Consider the following 24,967-nt stretch of genomic DNA (forward strand, 5'->3'; position numbering starts at 1 on the left):
CAGAGGCTGATTCACTGACAGTCCAGGGAATTCCAGATGCACCACTGGCCCCACTTGACTATTCTCACCATGCAATCACCCCAACCTCAGTCCATCCCTGACTGCTTTGAAAGCTGCCCGATCATCAGGGTCACTGATAAGAGACACCTCATCTTCTGAGCTGTTCTCAGAACCCTCAGAACATCCTCTTGGCCCCACAACTCAAAAGAACCATTCCTCTGAGTGTGCTCTGAGTTTCCTCACTGTTCACAGTACCTTCACATCTACCCAGACTCCTGTAGGTGCCAGGCCAGTTCGGCTTGTTTGAAAATGTGATTGTGTCCCCTTGGACCATCTTCCTGGAGTCTTTTCTGGAATCTGAGGAGGGGAATTCCAGGTCATGTGGTACAGAGACCAGCCAGATCAGGAAAATGGTTTATTCATCGTGGAATTTGGGAAGACTCCACAGTGTTTCAGTTGCAGCTAGGCTCCTTCATCTTTCTAAGTATGAAGGGCACAGGGTTTCCTGACTTCGTCTTGGCAACATTTCCAACCCACATAGATCTGACCCTACCCGCCCGGTGGGTTTGGGAGATCAGGCAGGGGAGAAGACCCAGGGGGATCTTGGTTAGGGAGAGGGATCCTTGGACAGCGTCCTGTGGAGTTTGCAGGCCTGCGTGCTTTGCGCTTCTCTCAGGACGCACCAGCTGCAGCGGGTTCCGCTACCAGAGGGGTGTTCAGCGATAGCCCGTGCGGTCTACGGTCTTGGGCTCTTAGCCTCCGCAGGCGGCACAATAGCAGCGCCAGCAGCAGCGCGTGTAGCAGCCCTAGGCCAAGCAGCGCTAGCTGAGCCACCAGCGCCCCCCAGCAGAGCCGACCCCGCTCGCAGGAGGCGCGCATCTCGTCCTCGGTCAGGTAGGGCAGCAGGCGGCCGCGCAGTGCAGGGGGCGAAGCGCAGCGAAGGTCGCGGTAGGGCTCGCGCTCCGGGCGACCCGCCAACCACGCGCGCAGCGGCACCAGGCTGCAGTCGCAGTGCCAGGGGTTGGCGCTTAGGTACACCGCGCGCAGCGCTGGCAGCACATCCAGCAGCCCCGGTGGCAGTGCCGTCAAGTTGTTGCCCATCAGCACCAGTTCCGTGGTGTCAGGCGGGAAGGCGGCAGGCAGTGAGGCCCACGTCAGCCCGCGTCGCCCGCAGTCCACGAGCGTCCCTGCGCAGCTACACGGCGCGGGGCAACCCGTGGCTGGGCGGATCCGGGGCGCCAACAGTAGGAGCAGTAGGCTCAGCGCCCCGTGTGGCCCTGTAAGAAAAGGCTGCGATGAGCTGGTCGGCCGGTGGGACACCTGTGCGGCGTCCATGGACATCGGGATCACTGGGCCCGGCTCCATCCCGAGGCCTGTGGCCTCAGCCGCACACCTCTCCACCCCAACCGACCTAGGCACTGGTCAGAATCCCCCTCTAAGTCGGATCCAGCCCTCTCCCTATTGCAGTATAAACGAACGAAACGTCTCCCAAACTGGGTCTGCCCAAGAAACTGCAGGCACGATCCCAAACTCACGGGAGTCCATGGCGAGAGGTTGGTGGCCCAGCTTGCTCTGGAGCGGGAGGCGTTGACCAGAGAGCCAGCCACCTCACGCTCGCCGCACAGACCACAGTGCTGCCTCCTGTACAGAAATAACCCCGAGGCGGCGTGGGCCGGAGCTGCAGCAGCAGATAGGGCGCTATCACCAAGGCCTGCTGACGGTTTGCATTTCCTCTCCCACCCGCTCCCAGGGGCGCACGGAATACTAGGACACCCTCTGCGACGTTCACCAACATTGTTCTCCTGTCACCAGGACAGGACACAGCATTCACAACTGAACAAAACGGATCATGAGATGTTGGAGGAAGAATCATGCGGGTGGAGAGATGAAGGAGGCCAAGGGCTAGGGATCCTGGCACCACAGTGCTAAGGGAGATGTTTAGGTATTGGGGTTTGTCAGGGAATGAGCCACTGTCCACTGTTCCTGGAGCCCTCTAGATCGGCCCAGGATGTGGGGAAGGAGCATGGGCTGCCATAGGTCCCCTGCCCACCCTCTGCCTGCTCTCCCTACCAGCAGCCTTCTGGTCTAGATGTTTCCGAATTGCTTCAGGTGCCCAACCCTGCCTACTTTGGTCCCCACCTTGTGTCAGGTGGTAAGGAAAGCCCCTTTCTACACAAAGTAGGGAATCAGCATAGGCTGCATGGCCCATGGGAACAGTACAGAGGACTCCAAAGTGTGCTCTGCAGCACTGGATTAGGGGAACAGGCCCAGAACCTTGGAGATCCATTTCTTTCCTCTGCCTTGGTTTAGGTGCATGCCTGAACAAGGCCTGAAATCTGGTTGCTGTGACTTTCTTGGGGATGGGGGTGATCTCAGAAGTTGTGCTCAACTTAGTGCCTGCTCCCCCCCCAAGACCAGTTGGGATGGGGCTATTGTCCAGGCCCCTCAAAAACAGATACAAATGACCTGGGAGGGGTTGATACTGAGAATAAATTAGGGTCATATGGGGTTGTGGCTCCTTGTCTCTGGGTCGGGAAAAGTCCGGTCAGGGCCCCTCTGGGTTTAGGGTTGGGTCCAGGCCCGACTGAGATCCAGGTGAATCCAGGATGGAATCCAGGCCAATCTGGGGTTCAGGGGTGGGAGGGGCCAGCCCGGTGCAGGTGGTCTATCCGTGGCGACTGGCGACGTGGAGCTGGGACAGGGGTCACTGGTCCTGCATTTGCTGCTTCATCTTCTGCAGCATCTCCTGCATGCGCCTTAACTGAGGGATGTGGAGAACCGAGGGAGGGCAGGTGAGAAAGGTAGCGGGAGAGGCCAGACCCTACCCCCACCCCTTCTGGCGGTCACATCCAGTCCTGGCTCCACCCCCAACTCCCACCAACCTCCTCATCCTTCATCCTGATGAGTTTCTCAGTCTCAGCATCCGGGGTGGGCAGTGGTAGGATGGGGATGGGACTCTCCATGCGACTGTCTTGGGTCAATTTGCTGTGGGGAGGGGCGATAAAGGAGGGAAATGGCTGCTAGGAGGCTCAGAGTGGTGGGCTGGGATACAAAACCCCTGAGCTAATTCTAGGGAGAGCAAGCACTGTGGATTTGATTTGGGGGGTTAGGACAAGATTGAGCTCTGGTTGGGCATTGCCAACCAGCCCTCAGTTATAGAGACATGGCCAGGGCCAAGAGGTGTGAGGTCTGGTTCCAATGTGTGGGGATGGCTCACCTGGTCATCTGCTGGATGCAGTGTGCGCGATAGTTCTCGTAGTGAACATCACATGTCACATCCTTGAGGTCGTGCATGTGAGTGCGGATAAGCATGTTGCGTAGCTTTACGAAGTCGCAGTGTGCCTGATTCTCCACTATGGGGCAGAAGTGGGCTGTGGGTGGGCATCTGCCCAGGGAGCCTTCCCACCCAGTACATGGTGCCCCATGCATCAACTCACCCTCCACGATTCCCCAGGGGTACAGTCGCCCCCGGACCCGCTGCCCCTTGGCTTCCACCACTGTGTTGCTGCCAATAACAGCGAAGGGAGCACTCTCCTGGGGGAGGGGAGCAAGGGCTCACGCCCAGACCATATGAGCGCAGGCTTAGTGGTTGGGGGGGCGTGGGGGCTAGCACCCCGAAGCACGCCCTTCTAGCATCACCATTATCCACTTCCCCCCAAAGTCAACCTGATATTGTTCTTCTTTTGACATCTTTGTTGCCCACTGCAGCCATGATCTGTGCAGTGCACACCCTTAGGCCTCTGCCAGATTGTGCCCAACCAAACTCTCGCTTCTTGACCCCTTCCACATCAAGAGCCACCAATCTAGCTTCCTTCCCTTTCTCTCCCCACAGGCTGAGCCCATACCTTGTGGTATGATGCCCCTGTCCATGCTCTGTTGACCCAGTGGATCTCTGCCCTTGGCCTTGGTGGGTCTTAATTGTCACTCTATCTGGGGCACCCAAAGCCACCACTCTGGGAGTTAGGGGATGTCACAGCTCTATGACAACTGGGTTGGACTCTTTAGCTGTTTACCCATGGGAAGGTCATGGTAATCTGGGCAAGGGCTTCGTGACTCACTAGCACCTAGGTGAGGCCCAAATGACCCACCATCAGCCACAAAGCAATGAGGGTATAAGTCTTCTACCTCCAGGACAAATTACTCTTGCCCTCATCAGATTGGACTTGGATATCTAGCCCTACTCTGGCTCCTGTGTGGCCTCCAGTTCTCTATCCCTGGCTATCTCCATCCCCTCCCCACTGCATATTTACCTTCAGTTCCCGGTCCTGTTGCTTGAAGTCTTCATCCTCATCTGAATCACATTCCGGAAACTGGTATACATGAATCCCAAACTTGTCTATCTCTTCCCGGATCTGCAGTGAAGGGGCAAGAGCTGTCAAGAAATGGGGCTGGCCAGCTTTCCCAGCATTCTCGGCCCCATAGTCTTTGGCCAAGTCCCCTGTCACAGCAGGCTCACCCGCTCCTTCAGTTTCCGGATTTCACTGGGGACCAGGCAGTCGGCTTTGGCAATGAGGGGCACGATGTTCACCTTCTCATGCAAAGCCTTCATAAAACCCACGTCCACTGGCCGCAACCTGCAGAGAGCAGCCAGGGGCAGGGATGTGCATGGTAAGGTAGTGGTGGTGCAGTGATAGGTACAGCCATAGGAATACACTATAGGGGGATGGGCCCTAAGCCTGGTTCCAGGACATACCCATGCCCAAAGGGGGAGATGAAGTACAGGCAGCAGTGCACCCTGTTGTCTTGGATGTTCTTGCGGTTGAGGCCACTCTCATCACGGAAATACTGCTCAAACTGCTGGTCCACATAATCAGTGATGGGCTTCCAGCTGTGGGTGGAGGGAGCATTAATTCAATGTCAGGACCACCCACTTGCCACAGGGAGGCTGGGATTAGCTGGGTCAGGGATTCATTCCCCAGTCAGGCTTTCCTCACCACTCTGAGTTGTTGACAGCATCCCCGAAACCAGGTGTGTCCACAATGGTTAGTTTCAACTTGACCCCCTTCTCCTCAATGTCCACTGTGTGCTTCAGGATCTCTACTGTCTGACTGATGCGTTCTGCAGGGGGATGGGGAGGAAGGCATTGTTAGTATGGGGCCACTCCAACCCTTTATGCCCTCCCCCAGGCAGCCAGGACTCTTGTCCTCATCTATCCTCCTAGTGCCTTGACCTTGGCCATACAATATGACTGTGATCTGGGCCACTCTTTCTGGACTCTGAATAGGGATGCACAACATGAGAAGGAGGGTAGACCTAGAAGGGTGCTCTTCAAAGGATTATAGGATAGGGTTGGTAAATCAGTGTCAGGACTGTGTGCGGACCACTTACCCTCAGCACTGAGCAGTTTCCTGTCCTTGTACAGGTCAGTCAGGAAGAGGCTATGGACCAGTGTGGACTTCCCAAGGCCTGACTCACCTGGCCACAGGTACAGTGAAGGAATTGAGTTAGGTATGGGTTCCCCACAACTAAGCCTGGCTGGCCAGAGGCCCCAGCCACTCCACCCAGCAACCTGGCCCACTCACCAGCCACCATAAGCGTGAAGTCGAAACCCTTCTTTACTGACTTGCGGTGCACCTGGTTGGGCAGTGTGGCGAAACCCACGTACTGCTTGTCGATATCCTGGGGGCAGGATTGGGGAAGGTCAGTGGCACTCTGGAGTTTCTTTGCAGCAGCCCAGTGCCCTATCCTCTACCCTGCTCAGGATGAGGAGACAGCAGATGGCACAGTCCTCACCTAGGGTGGGGCATTTCACTGGCAAAAATGAGGTGAGGATTTGTGGACAAAGGCCTGGAGGTGGGAAGGCTGATGAGGTGGGTAGCAGGAAAAGGCACTCCTTCCCCAGATTCAGCAAGAGGCTTTTCAGGGACCCAAGACTATGGGGAGGACAGGGGAATGCCAGCCCCAGCAGGCATTGGCAACTGTCTTCCCTGGCTCCCTTTGTGGTCTGAAGGTATCAGGACTGAGACCCCTCAGACACACAAGGCACTTCACAGACAGAAGAAGCCCAGGCCTCAACACTTACCTCTTCCCAGAGTACTGAGGGTGGGAGGCCTATCTGGCTCAGATCCAGCACTGGGGGTGGCTGGCTGCAGCACAGAGCAGGGGCTATTTATAGAAAATTGCTTGGAGCCTTCCCAACCAAAGGGTCCCTGGTATCCACCACCAGGGGACATGCGTCTTGCTGGGCCCTACCATGTTCCGGAGCTCCCAGGTCCTGGTCAAGCAAGCTTGCACACACTGACCCACATTCCACCCCCTTTACACACACACACACACACACACACACACACACACCTTGAGACGCCTCTGGGCCTGGGTCCGTGGTGACAGCAGCTGCTCCACCAGGCGGTCCTGGGGTGCTGCCAGCGAGTCCATCGTGGCGACCCTCCAGACCCTGTCGGCCACGTTCAGACCCCAGACCAGACCGGGCCAACCCGAGCAGGGCTTTCGCGAGGGACTTACGCGTGTTACCGCCCTTAAATCTTGTTCTCGCTCCCGTTTTGCAGACACGGGAACTGAGGCCCAGAGAGAGGATATCGCCAACTTTGGGGGCCGCTGACCCCAAAGGCCTTGTGAGCCATCCCCCTGCCTCTGCGGGCCTGCCCAGAGCTGTGGCGGCGTCGCAGCCTCGGCAGGCCTGGCTCCCGCACCCGAACCAGAGGCGGGGCTTCGGGGGGGGGGGCTCGCTGCAGGGGGTAGCAGAGACGCCCCGCCCGCCGTCGCCGGGAAACAGTCGCCTGGAAATTGGGCCGCAGGCGGAGCCACCGGGAAACTGCTGCGGTGGGCAGGGCCCAGCAGAGGCGAAGGGGCGGGCTGCGGCGACGCGTGGACAAGGAGCCCCGCAGTGGCACCCGCGGCTTTGGTCCAGGCGTCTGAACAGTGAGATCACAGGCAGGGGCCAGGTCCGCACGCGGATCGAGGGTGGGAGGGGTGCCTGTGGCTACCGAGCGTCGTATTCCCCGAGACGCAGCGCGGCTTCCGCCCGCCAGAGGGCGTTAGGGGCCGCTCCCGACCCACGCGCAACCGTGCGGGACCCAACCCAATTCAACACGCGTGCTCTCTTCGCAGGCTCCGTCTAAAAACCTCCTAGTGGTGACTCGAGCCCCTAACCACTACCCACCGACCCATCACTTCTAGCATTCCTGCTTCCTTGGTGCTGACCTACTGTGGTTGGCACGCATGAGCTACTTGTGTGCTTAGGGAATTCTTTCCTGGCATGGTGTCCCCAGATATGCGGGGAACCCGTGGAGGACACAGCCCACCTCTCTCGTGATGCCCATGCTCGGCCTGCCCACCACCCACCCCCAGCAGAGGCTTAGGGTTGGTGAAGGGCACAGGGCCGGTGGAGGCGGCCAGATTACATACAGAGGACCCCCTTCCCTCCAGTCTTGGAAGACCTGGCCAACCTCAGCAAAATGTCGCCAACAATGCATGCCACCACCATAGTCCCCAGCTGGCCCCTGCCATCAGAAGTGAGGTGGGAGTATAGAGTAGGGTCCACTGGCCCAGTGGGCACTCCCTTCCCCTCCTTGGAGCCTTCCCACCAGCTCTGACCCACAGGACTGGGCAAAGGCAGAATTGGAGAACTTAGGCCAGCTAGGCCTTCACTCTGGTATGGCCACTCCAGGAAACTTGTAAGTCTGCTGGGCCAGGAAAGCATTCTCTGTGGGTCACCAAAACTTTCCTTAACCTCCACCTCAGGATGCCATCAGAATCAGTGTAAGTGCATCCTGGGGATGGTGGGGGAGAGTAGGGAAAGGAGCCTAGAAAGTTTCCAGGATGACTGGGTGTGTCCCTGGTCATTGTGCCCCTGTAGAACTAGAAGGCCCCCTCCCCCAAGCAGTACCAACCCCTCCTTCTGGCAGGCCCTTCCTTCTTAGCTCCCCCAGTGGAGGGGCTGCCTACCCACTGTCCAGGCCCTGGTCCTGCTGTTGGGCCTGGAGCCCCTGGTACCTGAGGAAGAGGGTGGGTCCACAGCTGGGAACAAAGGGCCTTTCATCCCAGAGTAGGGGGCAGCCCAAGGCCCCTAGCTCTCCCAGTTTAACCACCTCCACCCACTCCGCCAGTCTTGGTTCCCAGAAAGCCTCCTCATGCTACCAGCTTCCTGTGGTCCTGTCCTGTAGGAAACCTCCGGGCTGAGTCCCATCCAATCTCTATCCCAGTGTTGTCCACTTTAGACATAGGCCTCAGCTCAGCAAGCACAAAAGAGTCTGGTATTTTGGACCCCCGGTCATATCCAGAAACACAGAAAGCTCTGGTCTTGGCCTCTGGCTGGGAGGAAGTCTCAATCCTCCACACCCTGATAAAGAGCCTGCTGGTCTCAGACTGCCACAGTTTCCCCAAAGGGAAGACACAGGCTTTTAAGAAGCCCATGTCAAGAGGGAAAAATTCTCACTCCTAGCTCCTGACCTGCCTGCCCCATCATCCAGCTAGGCCCAGTCAAAGCTTGTGCATTCAGTGGGGGAGTCCCAAGGGAAGGGCCCTGTCACCCTCTTTCTCTAGTCACTGAGGCACAAAAAATATTCCTTAGGGCTTCCGGAGCTGTATGACAGCTGCGCCCACCTCCTCCTGGTGTCTGAGACTCTCTAGGCATTTCCATTCTTAGAATCACCCAAGTCAGTTCTGGAAGCAGCAACAAAGCCAACAGAGCCCCCACTGCTGCCTGAGAGGAGGTAAGGGGACATAGAGGGCTGACAGAGTTACCCCCCCACCACCAGCTGCTTCTCTGAACCTCTTGTGTAGAGTAAAAAGGAGGTCTGGAGAAGCTGAGACTCAATTGGTCTTCAGTGACTTCAGTGGTCACACTGAAGCTATTGTGTGCTTCTGGCCTCCCCCAGATTCACTGGGGTACATTCCAAACACTTGACCACCTGGCCCCATCTAGTGGCTCCCTCCATGTGCCTCTGAGATACCTTCTCCCTCTGAGCCTAGGGCAGGGAATGGGATTGGCTGGCTCCTAGCTAACCACCAAAGGATGGGCAGATACAGGACTGAAGGGGCTTACAATTCAGCAGGGTGGGGGTCTCCACCCTGGCAGCAATAGGCAAGAAAACCTAGTTGGTGCGGAACAGCAGGTGCCCAAGCCTGGTGACTCAGAGAGCCCTTAGGCCAAGATTGGGTCACTCACAGTCCCAGGAGAAGCTGAGCAGGTTGGTCTCAGCATCCTCCACTCTTTCCCTGTCCCTTGAACAATAGCTTGGCAGCACATCTCTGCATCTCAGGCTTTGTCTAATGTCCTGTGATGGGGAGGCAGCTCTCTACTCAGGTTCCCTGGGGAGTCCCTCTCAATGAGACTCATCAGTCCCTGGGTGGGGCATGTCCCTGCCAGAAGACTGGCACTGGGCAGTCAGTAGACTCCCAGTTCACACCACCTGCCAGCTGTTCCTGCCCTGCCTGCTGTACCTTGGGCTAGGAGTCCAGGTTCCCTCCCTGCTGTGAGTGCTATGTGCGAACTCCCATCTCTGATGGGAGTTTTCATGGCTCCTGTGGTGCCAGAATTAGGCCCTTCTTTCCCCAAAACCTGTCTGAGCTCAAAGCAGCAGGGCATCAGCAGGGCAAGTGGAAGCCCCTATCTCACTTGCTTACCCATTCCCCTCCCCTCTCTCTCAGGTCACAACAGCTTGGTTTAACCCCCAGCCTGGTTGAATTTTCATAGGGGATGCCCAGGTCAACTTCCTATTCTCAGAGGCTGGGACCAGGCCAGCCCCTTTAGAAGGTCACAAGCCTATCCGTACCCACTGGGTTTGAAGACCATTTCTGGTCCCTGGAATGACTCAGACCAGGCTTGGAGGCTCCCAGTCTAAGAAGAGGCCCAGCTACAGTCTAGAGTATATGAATTTGTGTGTGGCAGGGAGAGGAGCATAAAGGTGCAGGGGTGTGAAGTGGGGTGACCAGAGGTTCCCCATGGTAGTGGTCAGGGACCATGCACTGGCTAGTGGACCCAGAGACCCTTCTTCCCCAGCCTGTGGTCTTCCATGACCATTGCTTCACTCAAGACCTCCTGCACATGGCCTTTGAGCCAGGTCGGCAAGGAGATGCTGGTGCTGGACCAGTGGGAGAGATACGGTGAGCCCATCCTCCCATCCTGAGGAGGGGACCAGGCTCCTGCTGTGAGGGTCAGGGGGCAAGGCATGTAGCCCACTCCTTCCCTGCTCAGCTCCAGGCGCGGCAACGCCGCCCTGACAGACAATCGATTATCGCGACAGGGACAGATGACGGCTGGCGGGGGCGGGGTCGTGCCTGGGAGCCAGCAGCATCCGTGCCACAATAGGTGACAGCCAGCCGGTCTTGCTAAAAGGGGAACGGCGGCGGAGCTCAGGTACCTGTTTGTCCTCTGCGGGGTTCGGGCCGGGGTCGCGGTCGGGGTCGGGTCCATGTCCGGGCGGGTCCAAGCGGGCGGGTGGGAGAGAGACGGAGAGACACGGTGAGAGGCGGGCAGGCGTCAGGGACAAAGGCGCGCGCGGGCACGCGGGCGGGAGCCGGGCTCACCTGGGGTCGCCAGCTTGCTCTTGTACCGCAGGCCTGTGCTCATGGTGGCCGCCAGCGGAGGACGTGCGGCGGCGGGCGCGCGGGCGGGGCGCGGCGACGAGCGGTGGAGGCCGAGGCCCGGCTGCGGGGTGACCCGCCCCTCCGCGCCGCCACCGCCCGCCCCGCCCGTGCTCCCGCCAGCCAATCGGCGCCCGCCGCGCCCACGCGCGACCCGGCGCGGCTAGTGGGGGCGGGGACTGAGGCACCCCTCTCTGGCCCCCAAGCCGGTGGCCTCCGGGCGACGCCCTTGCCTCACGCAAGCAGTGCAGCGCCTGGGGCAAGCGGGCGAGACCTGCGCTGCCCCGCCCAACACGGCTGTTCCCACTGCCCTAGTCGCCTACCTCCCATTCTTGTTACCCCTGTTCCCTAGCCTGGGCTCTCCCTCTGCTGTCTCTGGGACATGCCTGGGCCTCTGATAATCAATCCGTGTGGCCCTCCTATAAAGCCAGTCCTGGCTTTGGCAGCCTAATGCTAACCCCTGCACAATCGGTCCTACCCTACTAAAGTCAGGGGATTCATCCCATCACCATGGACTTGGGAGGCTGGTCACTTCCTTGGTGCTATCTGCAGGATGGTGTGCAGATCTGCTTAGGAAGCATACACCCTTGGGCAAGGTGCAAAGCACATGCCATGGGCAGTTGTTTGATCCTCTTTTCCTGGGCAGTGAAATGAGATTATTTGCAAAACTAACTGAGCTGAGGTGTGGGATGGCACCGGTCCAACCTGCAGGCTCCCCAATGCACTTCCTCACCCCAGCTGTACACCCCTTGCCCTGCAGATCCATAAGCTTTGGGGTGTGCTCCAGGCAGCCCTGCTACCACCATGGGGATAAGAGTTACAGGAAAAGGAGGGGCACTGTGAAGGCAGGGCTGGGGCCTGTTCCCCATTCACAAATGGGGAAGCTGAGGCCCCAGACCCTCAATGAATTAATGGGGCTCAGTGGCCAAGAGCTTGAGTGCCTTGCATCTTCTGTGTCACTATCATATTTTCAGGTGCCCTTGCCTGGACCTCTCCAGAATGTCCCTAGGTGGCATATCTGAAGTATTCCATCCCTCAGAAAGGGATTATGGGGCTGTGGTTACCACCTCTCCAGGCTCAGGTCCCCTTGGAGGGAGAAGGCCCGCTGCTATACCCAGAGGAGACCATACCCTTTCAAACCCAAGAAACTCACCTTTATTCCCCAGCTCCTTGTGTTCCCCTTGGTCCCTCCACTGAGTGGTGGGCTCGCTGGGTGGAGGGTGTGCTACAAGGGCTCCTCTCACTCTCTGAATCATCCAGCACCCTGCACAGAGCTCTTTGCTCAGTAAGTGAAAAAAGTCACATAAGCAGCATTTCTGTCCCACAGTCCTTGTTCTACCATATCCTGTGGTCAAAGCTTACCCCCTTTTACCATGAACTTCCTTCAGGTCCAGAACTTTGACCAACATAGAGATGTTCCCCTTATCCAAAGCCTCAAGGCTAGATGCATTTAGAATTCAGATTTTTTTGTATATGTCATACATGTGATGCCTCTTTGGAATCTGGAGCTGCGCCTCATAATCAAAGCCATTAATATTCTTTTAGTGAAACATAAGACCATTCACATGAACCAGAATAGATGATGACCATAATAAATGGCAGCACATAAGTTCAGGTCTGACTTTGCCACTGAGTTTTGGAGATTTGGGAATTCAGATAAAGAGATGTGGACAGTTGGAGAAGGAGGATAGACACGCTCAAAGTGCCAGGCAGAACTTCTGACCCTGTACTTACCAGTCCAGAGGGGCTGGGAGGAAATCTATTTCCAAAGGCCTGGAGCTTTGTAAATGGTTCAATTGGTCAGTGAAAAGTGATGCTGGGACATTGAACATGAACTACAGAAACGATCCCTGCAAGTATAGTCTTTAGGATATTAAACATGTACGACTCCAATACTGACCAATAAGAACAAAGGGAATATTCCCTGAGGTTCAGATGGGAGGGCAGTTCCAGGCAGCCCTGAGTCACAGGGGTTTAACTTGTCCTGTGTATAGATGGGTAAAGGATGAGAAGTGCACATGCACAAGAGTAATAGGTTCAAAACAGTTCTGGAGATTGGAGGCAGAAAGGATGAGGCATACCATGTAAACAGGATCTATTTTTATTAAGGTAAGTATAGTTTAAACAATCACAGAAATGCAGTTGGGTTAAAGACCAGTGTTTAATGGAAAATCAGTGTGGAGTTGATATCATAAATAGGACTGGGAGCTACTCCTTGGAAGGATGCAGCACAGAGCAACCCTAGATTGTATCTCATGTAAAATGCCTAGGAGTGACCTGAGGCTCGAAGCCTAGAAGGGGAGTCAGGTTTTCTCCCTCACCCTGGGACTCCTGGTCACCTTGAATCCCTCTGAAGACAAATGGAATCTGAATCCTGTGCAGTTGGGAGCCATGCTGAGTGGCAGGACTCATGGCTCAACAAGCAAGGTATCCATGGGATACATTTCTTCTTCTTTTTTTTTTTTTCCAGAGGTGTACCGGGGATTGAATTCAAGAGCACTTGAAAACATCCCCAGCTCTATTTTGTATTTTATTTAGAGACAGGGTCTCACTGAGTTGCTTAGTGCCTCACTTTTGCTGAGGCTGGCTTTGAACTTGTGATTCAGTCTCCTGAGCCACTAGGATTACAGTGCCTGGCTGGGGACATTTCTGAAGTTAGGAAAATGGGCCATAAAAGCATCATTGATTAGTGGATTCATAGGACACATCTCCAGTTCTGCCAGAGGCAGACAGTGTGAGCTCCACAAAGGTCTAAGACTGATCAAAAGAGCCAGGTGCTAAAAGCCCAAGCAAAACAGTTAAAATGTTTATGCCTATCCCAAAGCACAACCTTTGGGGCTCCATTTGATATAAGGGAGGTGTCACAATCAACAAAGCAAGGACCTGGACACACTACATTTATCTGCTTGAGATGCTGTGACTTGAAGGAAAACTACTTCCTGGAGTAAGTGTTTGATTCTGTTTTACCCATCAAGAAGAACCAAGTGCTGGCTATAGTACAGAAAGAAGTAAATAAAACACCCCTTGTGGAAAAATATTGCTATTTTTTTTTAATTCATAAGGAAAGGAAGTTAATGAGTGAAAAAAAGCAACAAGAAAAATCTGTTCAACCAACTTAGGCTACAAATAGCTCAACACTTTTCAGAAAAAAAAAAACCCACTCTTTTTGTTAAGAAAAACTCAAGAGGCCACACTTAAACCACGCTGTGTCTCCCCCTCAGTACAGACCATGGAAAGAGTGGGTTTTCTCTGGCACTGCAGGGCCAATCAGGAGGAAGAAAAGAGCTTGTGAGGCTTTAGTGTAAACCACAGTGACAGTGACCCAAAAACAAGGCATCTGCATTTGGGAGGCAGGTGCTATGTGGGCTAAGGTTCAGAGTGGGGCAGTTTGTTTCGGTTGACATCCAGATGTCTAGTAGAACAGCAACTACCAGAGACAAACTTCCAGATGTTAACTCCATCTGAGGCCAAGGATGACAGAGGTCAAGCTGAGCACAGTAGGTTAGACACCTGAAACCCTCTACCAACATGTCCATTTCAGGGCATCCCTGCTATGCTAGGAATGGGGTATTTTTGTTTCTCAAGCACAAAGAAGTGCAGTTTAGAGAATGCTGGAAATTCACCCAAGACCAACAGCTGAGACTAAAATCTGGACCATTGAGCCCAGGTCTTACTACTTATTGTAAGAGGGTGCAACTTGGTCCTATGCTGGCCAAGGGCCTCCCGGAGTCATGTAGCCCATCCAAGCCTGAATTTATGTTTCTTCTGCAACTGGTATCCTCCATCATTTGATGGGGCCTGGACTTCCCTCATAATTCCTGCTTTTGTCTATTTGTTCCCATGCCACTGTCCTTGCTGTTTCTATTGCCTTCCCCCAGCCAGCCATGTGAAAAGATTTGAACCCATTCCTCAGCCCTTGGGAGCTCCAAATTAGGAGGTGTAAAACTTGCAACTTCACAGCTCTGTGCCTTAACACTTGGTGTGTCCTCTGCCTCCATTGCCCTTCCCCAGGCCTGCATGAACTATCCCCAGCCCTTCCTCACCCTGTACATGCCTCTTTCTGCAGGATGCAGCCTGGGGAGCTATTTAATCCTGACCAGCTCCCTACCCTGACTGATCTTTCCACCACTCAGCCTCATCTTTTACCCAAGGAAGGCTCAGTAGCATCAGTTCATGCTAGGTGGCATGGGAGAGGATGAAGCCACCCTGGACCCAGTGTCATGGGATGGGTAAGGAGGGACAACCAGGAGATCCTGGGTGTGGGGGCTTGCAGACTGCAGCACCTGAATCCTGAAACCTCTCTTGGCCTGCACTGGGGTGCTCTGTGTGCTTGCCTCAGCTACAGGGGATATGTGGGAACTCAGGAGCTCTAGAGTGTCCTCCATGATCCTAAAAGCAGTGGCTATCTCCACACATAAGGGAAAATGTGTGTACAGTGAGGGGCTATTGGAAAATATATTTCTTGATTTCCTTGTCAGAAAAATATAAGGAGGTTACTACACAAACGAGTCCTCGTCACCAAAGACAGGCCAATTAAAAAGACTCAAAGTCCACACTGCCCTTGCCAAGAGGGTGCTGGTTGGCTCTGCTTAAAGCCTCTTGTGTATTGCAGGGTGGACAAAGCAGGGCTGAGACCAGGTCCACACCAAGTCCCCAATTCATTGGGCAGCTGGAGCAAGTGCTACAAAGGGAGCCTGTGCTCTGTGGCAAAGAGCCAGCCTGGGGACCCAGAGCAGCCAGGGTCTCTGTTGGGTGGTGATGTGGGCCTACAGCCACAACTGATGAGCTGCAAGTTCCCTCCATGGGATTCTGGGATGGTGTCTGGGAGAGGAGGCATAAACTAGCCCAAGGCAGGGAACTTGAGTGCAGGTGATTGCATAATGAAGAGTTGCCAGACACTGTGCCCCTCAGGGGAACCCTCAGCTGGGATGCTGTCCATAGGGCATTTGCACAGGGCTAGAAGGGATCTGCCCCAAGGTGTTCTGGCACTTCTGAGGCTCTCTGTCCTCCATGAAGTTCTGTAATTTTTATGAAAAGCTAAAGGTGGAAGAAAAGAATATGAATGAGGAGATAGGAAATGGCGCCAACATTGAGATTCTCCCAGAGGCACTGAAGCATTAAAAAAAAAAAAAAAAATCCCACGGGAACATGCGCTTGCAAAAGGCAGAGTGTGGGGGCCAGAGCACTGGTGACCTAGATCTTGAGGCAGCCAGTAGGCAATGGAGCTGAGCTCACCCCACCCCTCCATCCACCCGCCTCTCTCTGCACTGGGGTTCCTAGGGCTGGCAACAGCTCTCCACTGCATTCTGCCTCCTGGACTCGTCCTACAAGTATCAGGCCAGAGACAGATATGAAAATCCCTCTGGAATAAATTGAATATGGTGGAGAGTTTTACCTCCTACTGCCCAGGTCACGAGGGCCAAATCCCAGTGTCCCTGACACCCTTGACCACAGACACAGCATTTCCTGGCACCCCACCTTTTGCATGCGGGCTACAGTTCCCTGGCACCACCCAGGGAGGGTATGGAAGGTCAGTGGCACTGCATGCAAATACACTCCTGCCACTCCCCCATTCTCCCACGGGGAAGTCAGCCACCAGAACCCTCAGGGTGTGCATCCAGGTGAGGCGTATGTCCAAGGTCTCAGGTGACTGGCCATACTCAGGTGAGGACTTAGATTTGAGTGGGGGACCTCAGCTCAGTCCCCATCATTGCCTCCTTCCCATGCCTCCCTCTGTTCAAGCCTCTTTGTCCTATGAGGATACCCATCGACAGATCTCTGAACTGAAAATATGGCTAAAGCTAGGTAAAGGGGATGGTTTGGAGGACAAGGGGAAGCCATCTCATGATGCCACAGAGAGGGCCATTGACAGAATAGGACTGGCCTGGGTGGGGGACTCTGCTCCCACCTCCAGGGTACAATGAAGGCTCTGCTCTTCTCTTCATTTGCTCTTGGTTGGACATCATTTCTTATCAAGCACTGGCTGCATGTCCCATGGACTGGAGCCACATACCAGTTGGATAGGGACAGACACATACTGTACACCAGGATGCCTCTAAACTCCTTCCATTTAACTGGGAGAAAATAGTAGGTATAGTCCTCCCTCCGTGTAGGGAAGAGGTCCAGCTCAATCTCCCAATCTGACTTCAGGGGGCCATTTCAGCTAGACTTGCCCCTTGAAGGTATTTCTAGGATGAAAAAGAGAGAGACTGTCAACAACAAAAAGAGAATAAAAAATGGGCAAAAAGCTGGAATTAACATTTCTCCAAGAAGAAGCTGGCCACAGATGGGGGCAAAGGGTTCCTGATACCCACTTTCTTCCAGGTTCTCTATGCCCAGTCCTCTTACACAGCCTCCTGGGGGCCTCCTGGTGTTTACCCTGGGCTCCAAGTCATCTTCAAAGACGTTTATGGTGCTAGCTGACTGCACAGCCCTGGCTCTATTGTTACTGCCCTGTTTAAGCTAATTGGTTTCTGGTGCTTCATTGTGGCTCTCTCAAGCAAATAAACAGTGTTTTAGTCTCTTTGGGGTGCTCTAACAAAATACTAGACTGGATGGCTTATTGTTCATAGTTCTGGAGGCTGGAAGTCCAAGATCAGGCAGTAGTAGATTTTGTCTGGTGAGGGTACACTTCTTCAGAGATTGCAGGTAATTTTCTTTCTGTGCCATCATGTGATGAAAGGGTCTTTTTTCTTGGGCCTCTTTTATGAGAAATTGATATGATTTGGATGTGGTTCATCCCCCAAAGTGCATATGTTGGAAGTGTGTTTCCTAAGGTGGTGGTATTAGGATATTTAATAAGTATGGTCTGTTAAGAGTTGTGGGACCTTTAATAGGTATGGTACTTCTAGGTGGGAAGTCTTTGGGTCATTGGGGACCCTTTCTCAGAGAGGATTAGTGTAATTGTCTTGGGCCCCTGAGTTAATTTCCAAGAGACTTTATTATTAAAGCCAGAGTCTGAGTTGAATATGGTGGCACACACTTGTAATCCCAATGACTTGGAGGCTGAGATAGGAGAATTGCAAGTTTTCAGCCAACCTCTGCAACTTGGGGAGACCCTCAGAAACTTATCAAGACATTGTCTCAAAAAATAAAAAAGGACTTGTATGTAGCTCAGTGATAAAACACCCTTGAATTCAGTTCCCTATCATAAATAAATAAATAAACACCAAAATCCGCCCCTACTCAGTGTACTCTATCTCTCTGTATCTGTCTTTAACTCTCTTGGCTTCTTGTTCAAGATGTGATCACTTGCTTCTGCACACACTACTGCCATTGCCATCTGCCACAACCTTTGTCAGAACTGAACAGATGTTGACATCATACTCTCAAACTTTCAAACCCATGAGCTAAATAAACCTCTTTTCTTATAAGTAGTCTATCTTGGATAGTTCATTATAGCGATGAAAAGCTGACTGATACAGATACTGTGCTGAAGAAACAAACTGCCTGTGTTTTCTGTGCTCTCACACCACAATCAACACAGAATACTTCTGTGGCATTAAGAAGTTGTGGGAATTTCTAGCCACTATCAAGAAAAGCAATCAATTCTACAGTGAACACCAGCTGGGTATCCTTTAATTCAGTTCTGACACTGTCACTTGGAAATAGTATCAGATCATACAAATGGAATGCTCAGTTCTCAAGACTGCCTCCCTTTACTTCAGATGCCAATCTCAACTCCCGGTTGTTTTTTCCTGTGCTTCTGATCTACTGGTATAAATTGGGATTCCCACAGACTTCTTCTTGGGTTCAATTAACTTGCTCAAGGGGCTCAGAGATCTAAGTGAAACACTTATGTTTACCAGTTTATCACAAAAGATATTACAAAGGATATGGATGAAGAGATGCATTGGGTGGGGAATAGGAAAAAGGATGTGGAGCTTCCATGACCTCTCAGGCATGCCACGCAGCACACCACCCAGCATACCACCCTCCAGGAACATCCTTATGTTCAGCTATTAGGAAGCTCTCCAAACTCTGTCACTTTGGTAGGTTTTTTTTTTTTTTTGTTGTTGTTGTTGTTGTTTGTTTTTTAAGGAGACCTCATTGTATATCTAATGCTAAAATAGACTGGGTAGGGAAACCCAGCAAAGTCTATCTATTTAGCTTCTATCTATTTAACAGGGTCCTTCTGGAATGAGGAGAGTTGCTATGACCCATCTCAGGGAGAAATTCTAACTTCTACAGGCTGCCTTAAGGAGGGAGTTATAAGCCAGGAACCATGGAGGAAAACCAAAATAAGAATATAGTAATATCACATTTTTTTTAAAGAGAGAGTGAGAGAGAGAATTTTAATATTTATTTTTTAGTTATCAGCGGACACAACATCTTCGTTTGTATGTGGTGCTGAGGATCGAACCCGGGCCGCACGCATGCCAGGCGAGCGCGCTACCGCTTGAGCCACATCCCCAGCCCTAATATCACATTTTTGATAGGTCCCATTTTTGGAGGTTCCTCTCTCATGACCTATTCACCTCCCAAATTCTCCATCACTTAATTCTTGTGACCTTGGGAGTAGGATTTCAACCTATGCATTTGGGGGGATGCAAACATTCAGACCATAGCACATTGGCACTCCAAGACTTTGATAGGATAAGCAGGCAGCATTCCTGAGGTATGGTACCATTGCCAGACCTCTACTCCACCATCTAACTTTAGGCAGGAGAGTCCAATTCAGAAAGGACAAATCAGATGGCATGGGGACATATGTGGATACCATGTTTCTCGGAATTCTGGTGTTTCCCTATCAATAGGTGAGAAATTCCTTTCTGGGAGTCCCCATGGGCTGAGCTCTGGGCAGGGTCTGGGGTAATGATCTCCATAGGCCCCAGGTTCCTTTGAGCTTGATCTGTTGGGGATCCCAACCATGCACTATATCCTGATGACTAAGACCGTTTAAGTGGAGGCTTTATGGGAGGGAAGATGGAGAGAGGGTTCTTTATTTAATATTTATTTTTTTTAGTTGTAGTGGACACAATACCTTTATTTCACTTATTTATTTTTACGTGGTGCTGAGGATCGAACTCAGGGTCTCGCACATGTGAGGTGAGTGCTCTACTGCTGAGCCATAACCCCAGCCCCAGAGGGTTCTTTTTGTTGTTGTTGTTCTAATTATTTATATATGACAGTAGAATGCATTTTGACATATCATACATAAATGGAATATAACTTCTCCTTTGGTTGTACATGTTGTAGAGTTACCCAGGTCATGTAATCATATATGCATATAGGGTAATGATGTCTGATTCATTCTACTATTATTCCTACCCCCATCCCCCCTCCCCTCCCCCTTATCCCCTCTGTTTAGTCCAAAATACCACTATTCTCCCCCACTCTCATATTGTGAATTAGCATCCACATATCAGAGAAAACAATCGGTCTTTGGTTCTTTGAGATTGGCTTATTTTGCATGGCAGAGTATTGGAGAGAAGGTACTTAAGGATGAGTAGGAACCCACAAGCAGAGGAAAGGGGCCAGGATACCCCAGACAGGGGCGGTACACTAAATGGGAGGGGAGGAAGTGATTAGGGCAGCTAGGGAAGGAGAATGATCTGCATTGTGTCATTGAGTGGCCCATGGGACCTGGATGAGTCTTCTTGTCTACTGCAGGACTTGACTAGATGATGGCTGAGAACTCTTTTTGTTTTCCAGGCTACTGTGCCCCTCACATGACAAAATGCAATGAGAACAAAAACAGCTCACACAGGAGGAAGGAAAGAGACCAAGTCTAAGAAACAAGAAGGGAAAGACCGTAACTGAGAACTGTTAGTATAGAACTATCAGCAAATGAGGCCCAACAGAACCCAGAACCTGAACAAGGGCTGGCAGTCTCTCGATTCCCAGGAGGACAACCACTAATTCAGAGGAGCTGCTTTAAATGCTGGGGTCTGAGCAGGCCCTTTTCCACCTAGAAGACAGATGACAGAGACCACCCAGGTGTTTTATTTCAGCAGCCCCTAGCAAGGCACATGGAGCTATACATTCCTTGGCATCAGTTCCTCTAACTTCCCTGGTCCAGATCAGAAGAGGCTAAATTCTAACAGGTGCATAGAAGCTCCAGCCACAAGGAAGGGCATAGCGGGTTCCCAACTGTTCTTCAGAAAACAAAAAAGATGCACAAGCCAGACAACTCTGTCCTCTGTTGAAAGTAAAGACTAGCACCTCACCAGACTCAGTTCTCACCAGCCATCAGCAGCCAGAAGCTCTGTGGGACACTTCCCTGACCAGAACTTCTGCCTGGCTCTGTCCATCTCTCTATGACAGATGTCATCCATCATGTTAGGTGGTATTGGACTCAATGCTGGCTATGACAATGCCACACATTTTGAAAATCTGCTTTGGTTCAAATGTTTTTCAAAGAAATGAACCACTTTTTGTTGTCATTTGAAGGATTCTTTACTGAGCAAAGAGGGAAGGCAGTAAAAAAAGAAAAAGCCCACAGGTGCAAGCACTACTGAGGACATTAGAAAGATCAGTTTCATATGCACAACTCCCTAAAGAGATGCTGTCTCTGGCAATGATCGGAAATGCAAAAAAGGCAAAAGTCTGTGCCGTATGGTAACAAAGCTTCCATGTGGTTCAGAGCAGAGATGGGTTTGGGGTTCTGCATCAGACACAGGCATGTTCCCAAATGTTTAATAAACTCCCTCCATCCTCTTCCCCAACTTATCCCCTAGGTATAGTCACCAGATCTGAGGGCATTTAGGTCATTCCATCCGCGGGGGTTTTGACATGCATGTTGAAAAAAAGGTGCCAGGGCTCCTGTGTCATGTGCTCTGTCCTGGACCCAACTCATTCTTCTCAACACCAGCTGACCCTGGCTCCTTGGATACAGCAAATTCTGCAAGAAATAACAGGGATAACAGGTGTGCTAAGCATGGTGACACACAGAGAAAGGACTATGAGAATATTAGTTATGACTGGGATTTTTAAAAAATTATAAAACACTTGGTCTATTATGTTATCTATTATTTACATCTAAATGCATCTGTCAAGTATATGTTCAACATTGTGCTACAGACTATGAAATACAGAGGTACCATTAGCACTATGAGGAGAGAGACATCTTGGTGGCAAATATTTTAGTGTTATGTGTTGTGGCTGTAAGATACTTTGATTAAACCAGTCATCAAGGCATATATAATATTAAAATTAAACCTTATTTTGAGATGAAATTGTAAGAAATAATACAAAGAGAGTTCATGTAATCATTTTAAATATTTATATGCTGTGCCGAGAATCAAATCCAGTGCCTTACACATGCTAGGCAAGTGCTCTATCACTGAGCCACAACCCCAGCACATGTCCATGTATTCTTTACCAAATTTTCTCCAATGGCATCACTTTGAAAAATGGTAGTATAACATAACATTACTACAACCCAGCTATTGTCATTGATATAGGTGAGACAGAATATTTTGTACAAAGGACTGTTCTATTTTTTCTTATAGCCACACCCACTTCTCTCTCTCATACCCACACACTCTATCCTCAGTCTCTGGCTTTGAGGATAATGTCATTTTATCAAAGTTACATGCATAGAATCATCTAGTATGTAACCTTTTAAGGTTGTTTTCTTTTTCTTTTCCTACTCAGCATAATTCTCTGGAGATTCATCAGGTTATGGTGTATGTCAATAGTCCTTCCTTTTTAATTGCTGAGTAGCATTCCATGGTATGGATGAACAGAGTTTGTTTAATCCTTCACTAAGTAAAGAAGGACTGGGTCATTTCCAATTTTTACCTATTATTAATACTCATGTACAGTTCTTTCCCTCCCTCCCTCCCTCCCTTCCTTCCTTTCTCTCTCTCTGTCTCCCCCAACTTCCTTTCTTTTTTTCCATGCTAGAGATTTTACCCAGGAACTTGCACCTGCTAAGCATGCACTCTATTACTGATCTGCATATTTAGCTCCATTCATTTCTCCAGGATAAATGCCCAGGACTGCAATTGCTGGGTCACATCATTGTTGCATGTTTAGGTTTTTAGGAAACTACCAAACTGTTTTCTAGAGTAACAGTATCATTTTACCTACTCACCAGTCATGTGTGAGTGATCTTGTTTCTCCATATCCTCACCAGCTTTTAACATTGTTGCTTTTTGTTTGTTTGTTTTGGCTATTCTATTAGATGTATGGTTTTAATTTGCATTTCCTTAATGTCTAATGATCTGGTTTTCTTGTGTATCCTCTTTGGAAAAAATGTCTGTTTATGTCTTTTGCCCATGTTCCAACTATATATTTTTTTCTTGTACTGCCGAGGTTTTTGTTGTTGTTATTGTTTTGTGATACTAGGGATTAACCTAGGGTCTCCCACATGCCAGACAAGTACTTTACCACTCTGCTACATTCCTAGCCCTTCCTAAGTTTATTTTGAGATAGGGTCTCAATGAATTGCCCAGACTGGCCTCGAATTTGTGATCCTCCAGCCTCAGCCACAGAGTAGACAAGATTACAGTCATGTGGCACTACTGTTGAGTTTTGAGAGTTTGTTACATGTTCTATATATTGCCCTTTGTTGAGTATATGGTTTACAAATATTTTCTCCAAGTCTGGTTGTTTTTTATTCTTTAACAGAATTTTTTTTTTCATAGAGCAAAGCTTTTTAAAATTATAATGAATTCTAATTTATCACTTTTTTCTTTTTATGATTTGTGCTTCTGGGGTCAAGTCAAAGAATATATTGACTAGCTCTAGACCCTAGGGATTTCTTCTTGATTTTTTTCCCCAAAGTTTTATAGTTTTAAATTTTAAGTCCATGATTCCATTGAATTACATTTTGTGAAAGGTATGACATTTAGATTGAGTTTTTTTTTTTTAATTTCTGTTTGCCTATGGATATCCAATTGCTTCAGAATAATTTGATGTCTTTCTTTCATTGAATTGTGTATTAGTCCATTTATGCTATTATAAGAAAATACTCAAGACCTCTTACATAAAGAAAAGAAATTATAAGAAATTTATTCTGCTCACTCTTTGGGACATTTTTTTGTTTTACATTATTTCATGGAAATAAAATTTATAAAAAATTATACATAGTTAATTGCTTAGACCTTAGGTACTCAATTCAATGAATTTTGACAAATCTATAGACTATGTACTCAAAAACTGGCAGTGTAAACGAGAGTCCCATTTGTTCCACATCCTTACCAACACTTACTAGTATCAGTCTTCTATTTCTAATGAGGATATAGGGCTATCTTACTGCAGTTTTAATTTGCATTTCCCTGATGATTGATACTGAATATATCTTTGGTACTTATTGATCTCAAGTATATTTCCTTTTATGAAATGTATATTCAAATCTTTTGCCCATTAAAAATATTTTTATTAGTGGCTGGGGTTGTGGCTCAGTGGTAGAGAGCTTGCCAAGCATGTGTGAGGCACTAGGATCAATTCTCAGCACCACATATATATAAAATAAAATAAAGGACTATTGACAACTAAATAAATATTTAAAAATTTGTTTATTAGCAGCCATGGTGGTGGGTGTGGTAGTACAAGCCTGTAATCCCAGTGGCTTAGGAGACTAAGGCAGGAGAATTGCAAGTTCAAAGCCAACCTCAACAATTTAGTGAAGCCCTAAGCAGCTTAACCAGACTGTGTCCCAAAAGAAAAAAGAGCTGGGGATGTGACTCGGTGGTTAAGTGCCCCTGGGTTCAATCCCCAGTACCATCTATATATTATTGATCTGCAGAAGTGATTTATATACTCTTAGTACAAGTTCAATGTTGTATATATTCATTGCAAATATTTTGTCCCAGAAAAATGGCTTAAATCTGGTGTGGGGGTTGTGACTCAGTGGCAGAGCACTTGCCTCACACATGTGAGAGGCACTGGATTTTATCCTCAGCACCACATAAAAATAAATAAACAAAAATAAAGATATTTTTTAAAAAAGATATGCCCAGGCTGATCTAGGACAGAATATTTTTTAAAAAGTGGCTTAATTTTACTTTTAAAATTGTATCTTTTAAGAAACATTTTTATAATTTTGATGAACACCATTTTATCATTTTCTAAATTCTTTATTTCATTATTTGTGAGTCTTCTCCAAGAAATCTTTTTGCTTAATTACTCTAGGATCATGAATATATTTTCCTGCTTCTTCTAAAGGTTTTACAATTTTTTTAATATTTATTTTTCAGTTTTTGGTGGATACAACATCTTTATTTTATTTTTATGTGGTGCTGAGGATTGAACCCAGCACCCCGCGCATGCCAGGTGAGCGTGTTACCGCTTGAGCCACATCCCCAGCCCAAGGTTTTACAGTTTTAGTGTTATGTTTAGGACTATGGTCCACTGGGAATTAAATTTGTGTGTGTGTGTGTGTGTGTGTGTGTGTGTGTGTGTGTGTTATTGGGGATCAAACCTAGGGCATGTTAGATAAACACTCTACCACTGACCTAAATCACCAGTCCCC

The 24,967-nt window shown here is 50.0% G+C and overlaps 2 protein-coding genes across 3 annotated transcripts; both read right to left on the bottom strand.

The window, feature by feature from the left end:
* Positions 1-402: 402 nt before the first annotated feature.
* Gp1bb (glycoprotein Ib platelet subunit beta) lies at positions 403-1,677 on the bottom strand. The gene is made up of 2 exons (XM_027924270.3): positions 1,536-1,677; positions 403-1,277 (listed from the first exon to the last, which is right to left on the bottom strand). Exons 1-2 carry the CDS (start codon positions 1,543-1,545, stop codon positions 673-675), a joined length of 615 nt encoding a protein of 204 aa, XP_027780071.1. The 5' UTR covers positions 1,546-1,677; the 3' UTR covers positions 403-672.
* Positions 1,678-1,780: 103 nt separating this feature from the next.
* Septin5 (septin 5) lies at positions 1,781-10,598 on the bottom strand. 2 transcript variants are annotated; one of them, XM_027924269.2, is made up of 12 exons: positions 10,489-10,598; positions 10,323-10,333; positions 5,523-5,619; positions 5,329-5,415; positions 4,935-5,058; positions 4,694-4,828; positions 4,457-4,574; positions 4,251-4,352; positions 3,438-3,534; positions 3,218-3,353; positions 2,883-2,985; positions 1,781-2,761 (listed from the first exon to the last, which is right to left on the bottom strand). In XM_027924269.2, the coding sequence occupies exons 1-12, from the start codon at positions 10,529-10,531 to the stop codon at positions 2,705-2,707; spliced, it is 1,110 nt and encodes a 369-aa protein (XP_027780070.1). In that variant the 5' UTR covers positions 10,532-10,598; the 3' UTR covers positions 1,781-2,704. The 2 variants fall into 2 exon arrangements, with proteins under 2 accessions (XP_027780070.1, XP_027780069.1); XM_027924268.2 differs by lacking the exons at positions 10,323-10,333; positions 10,489-10,598 and adding an exon at positions 6,295-6,661.
* Positions 10,599-24,967: the final 14,369 nt, after the last annotated feature.

Source organism: Marmota flaviventris, chromosome 1 (genome assembly GCF_047511675.1).
Source record: "Marmota flaviventris isolate mMarFla1 chromosome 1, mMarFla1.hap1, whole genome shotgun sequence".
Lineage (NCBI taxonomy): Eukaryota > Metazoa > Chordata > Mammalia > Rodentia > Sciuridae > Marmota > Marmota flaviventris.

Coding starts and splice junctions, on each gene's coding strand:
- Septin5 (XM_027924268.2), bottom strand. CDS start 6,375: ATGGACTCGCTGGCAGCACCCCAGGACCGCCTGGTGGAGCAGCTGCTG. Junction 3,354..3,437: donor CCCCTGGGGAATCGTGGAGG/GTGAGTTGATGC, acceptor TCTGCCCCATAG/TGGAGAATCAGGCACACTGC. Junction 2,762..2,882: donor TCAGGATGAAGGATGAGGAG/GTTGGTGGGAGT, acceptor CACATCCCTCAG/TTAAGGCGCATGCAGGAGAT.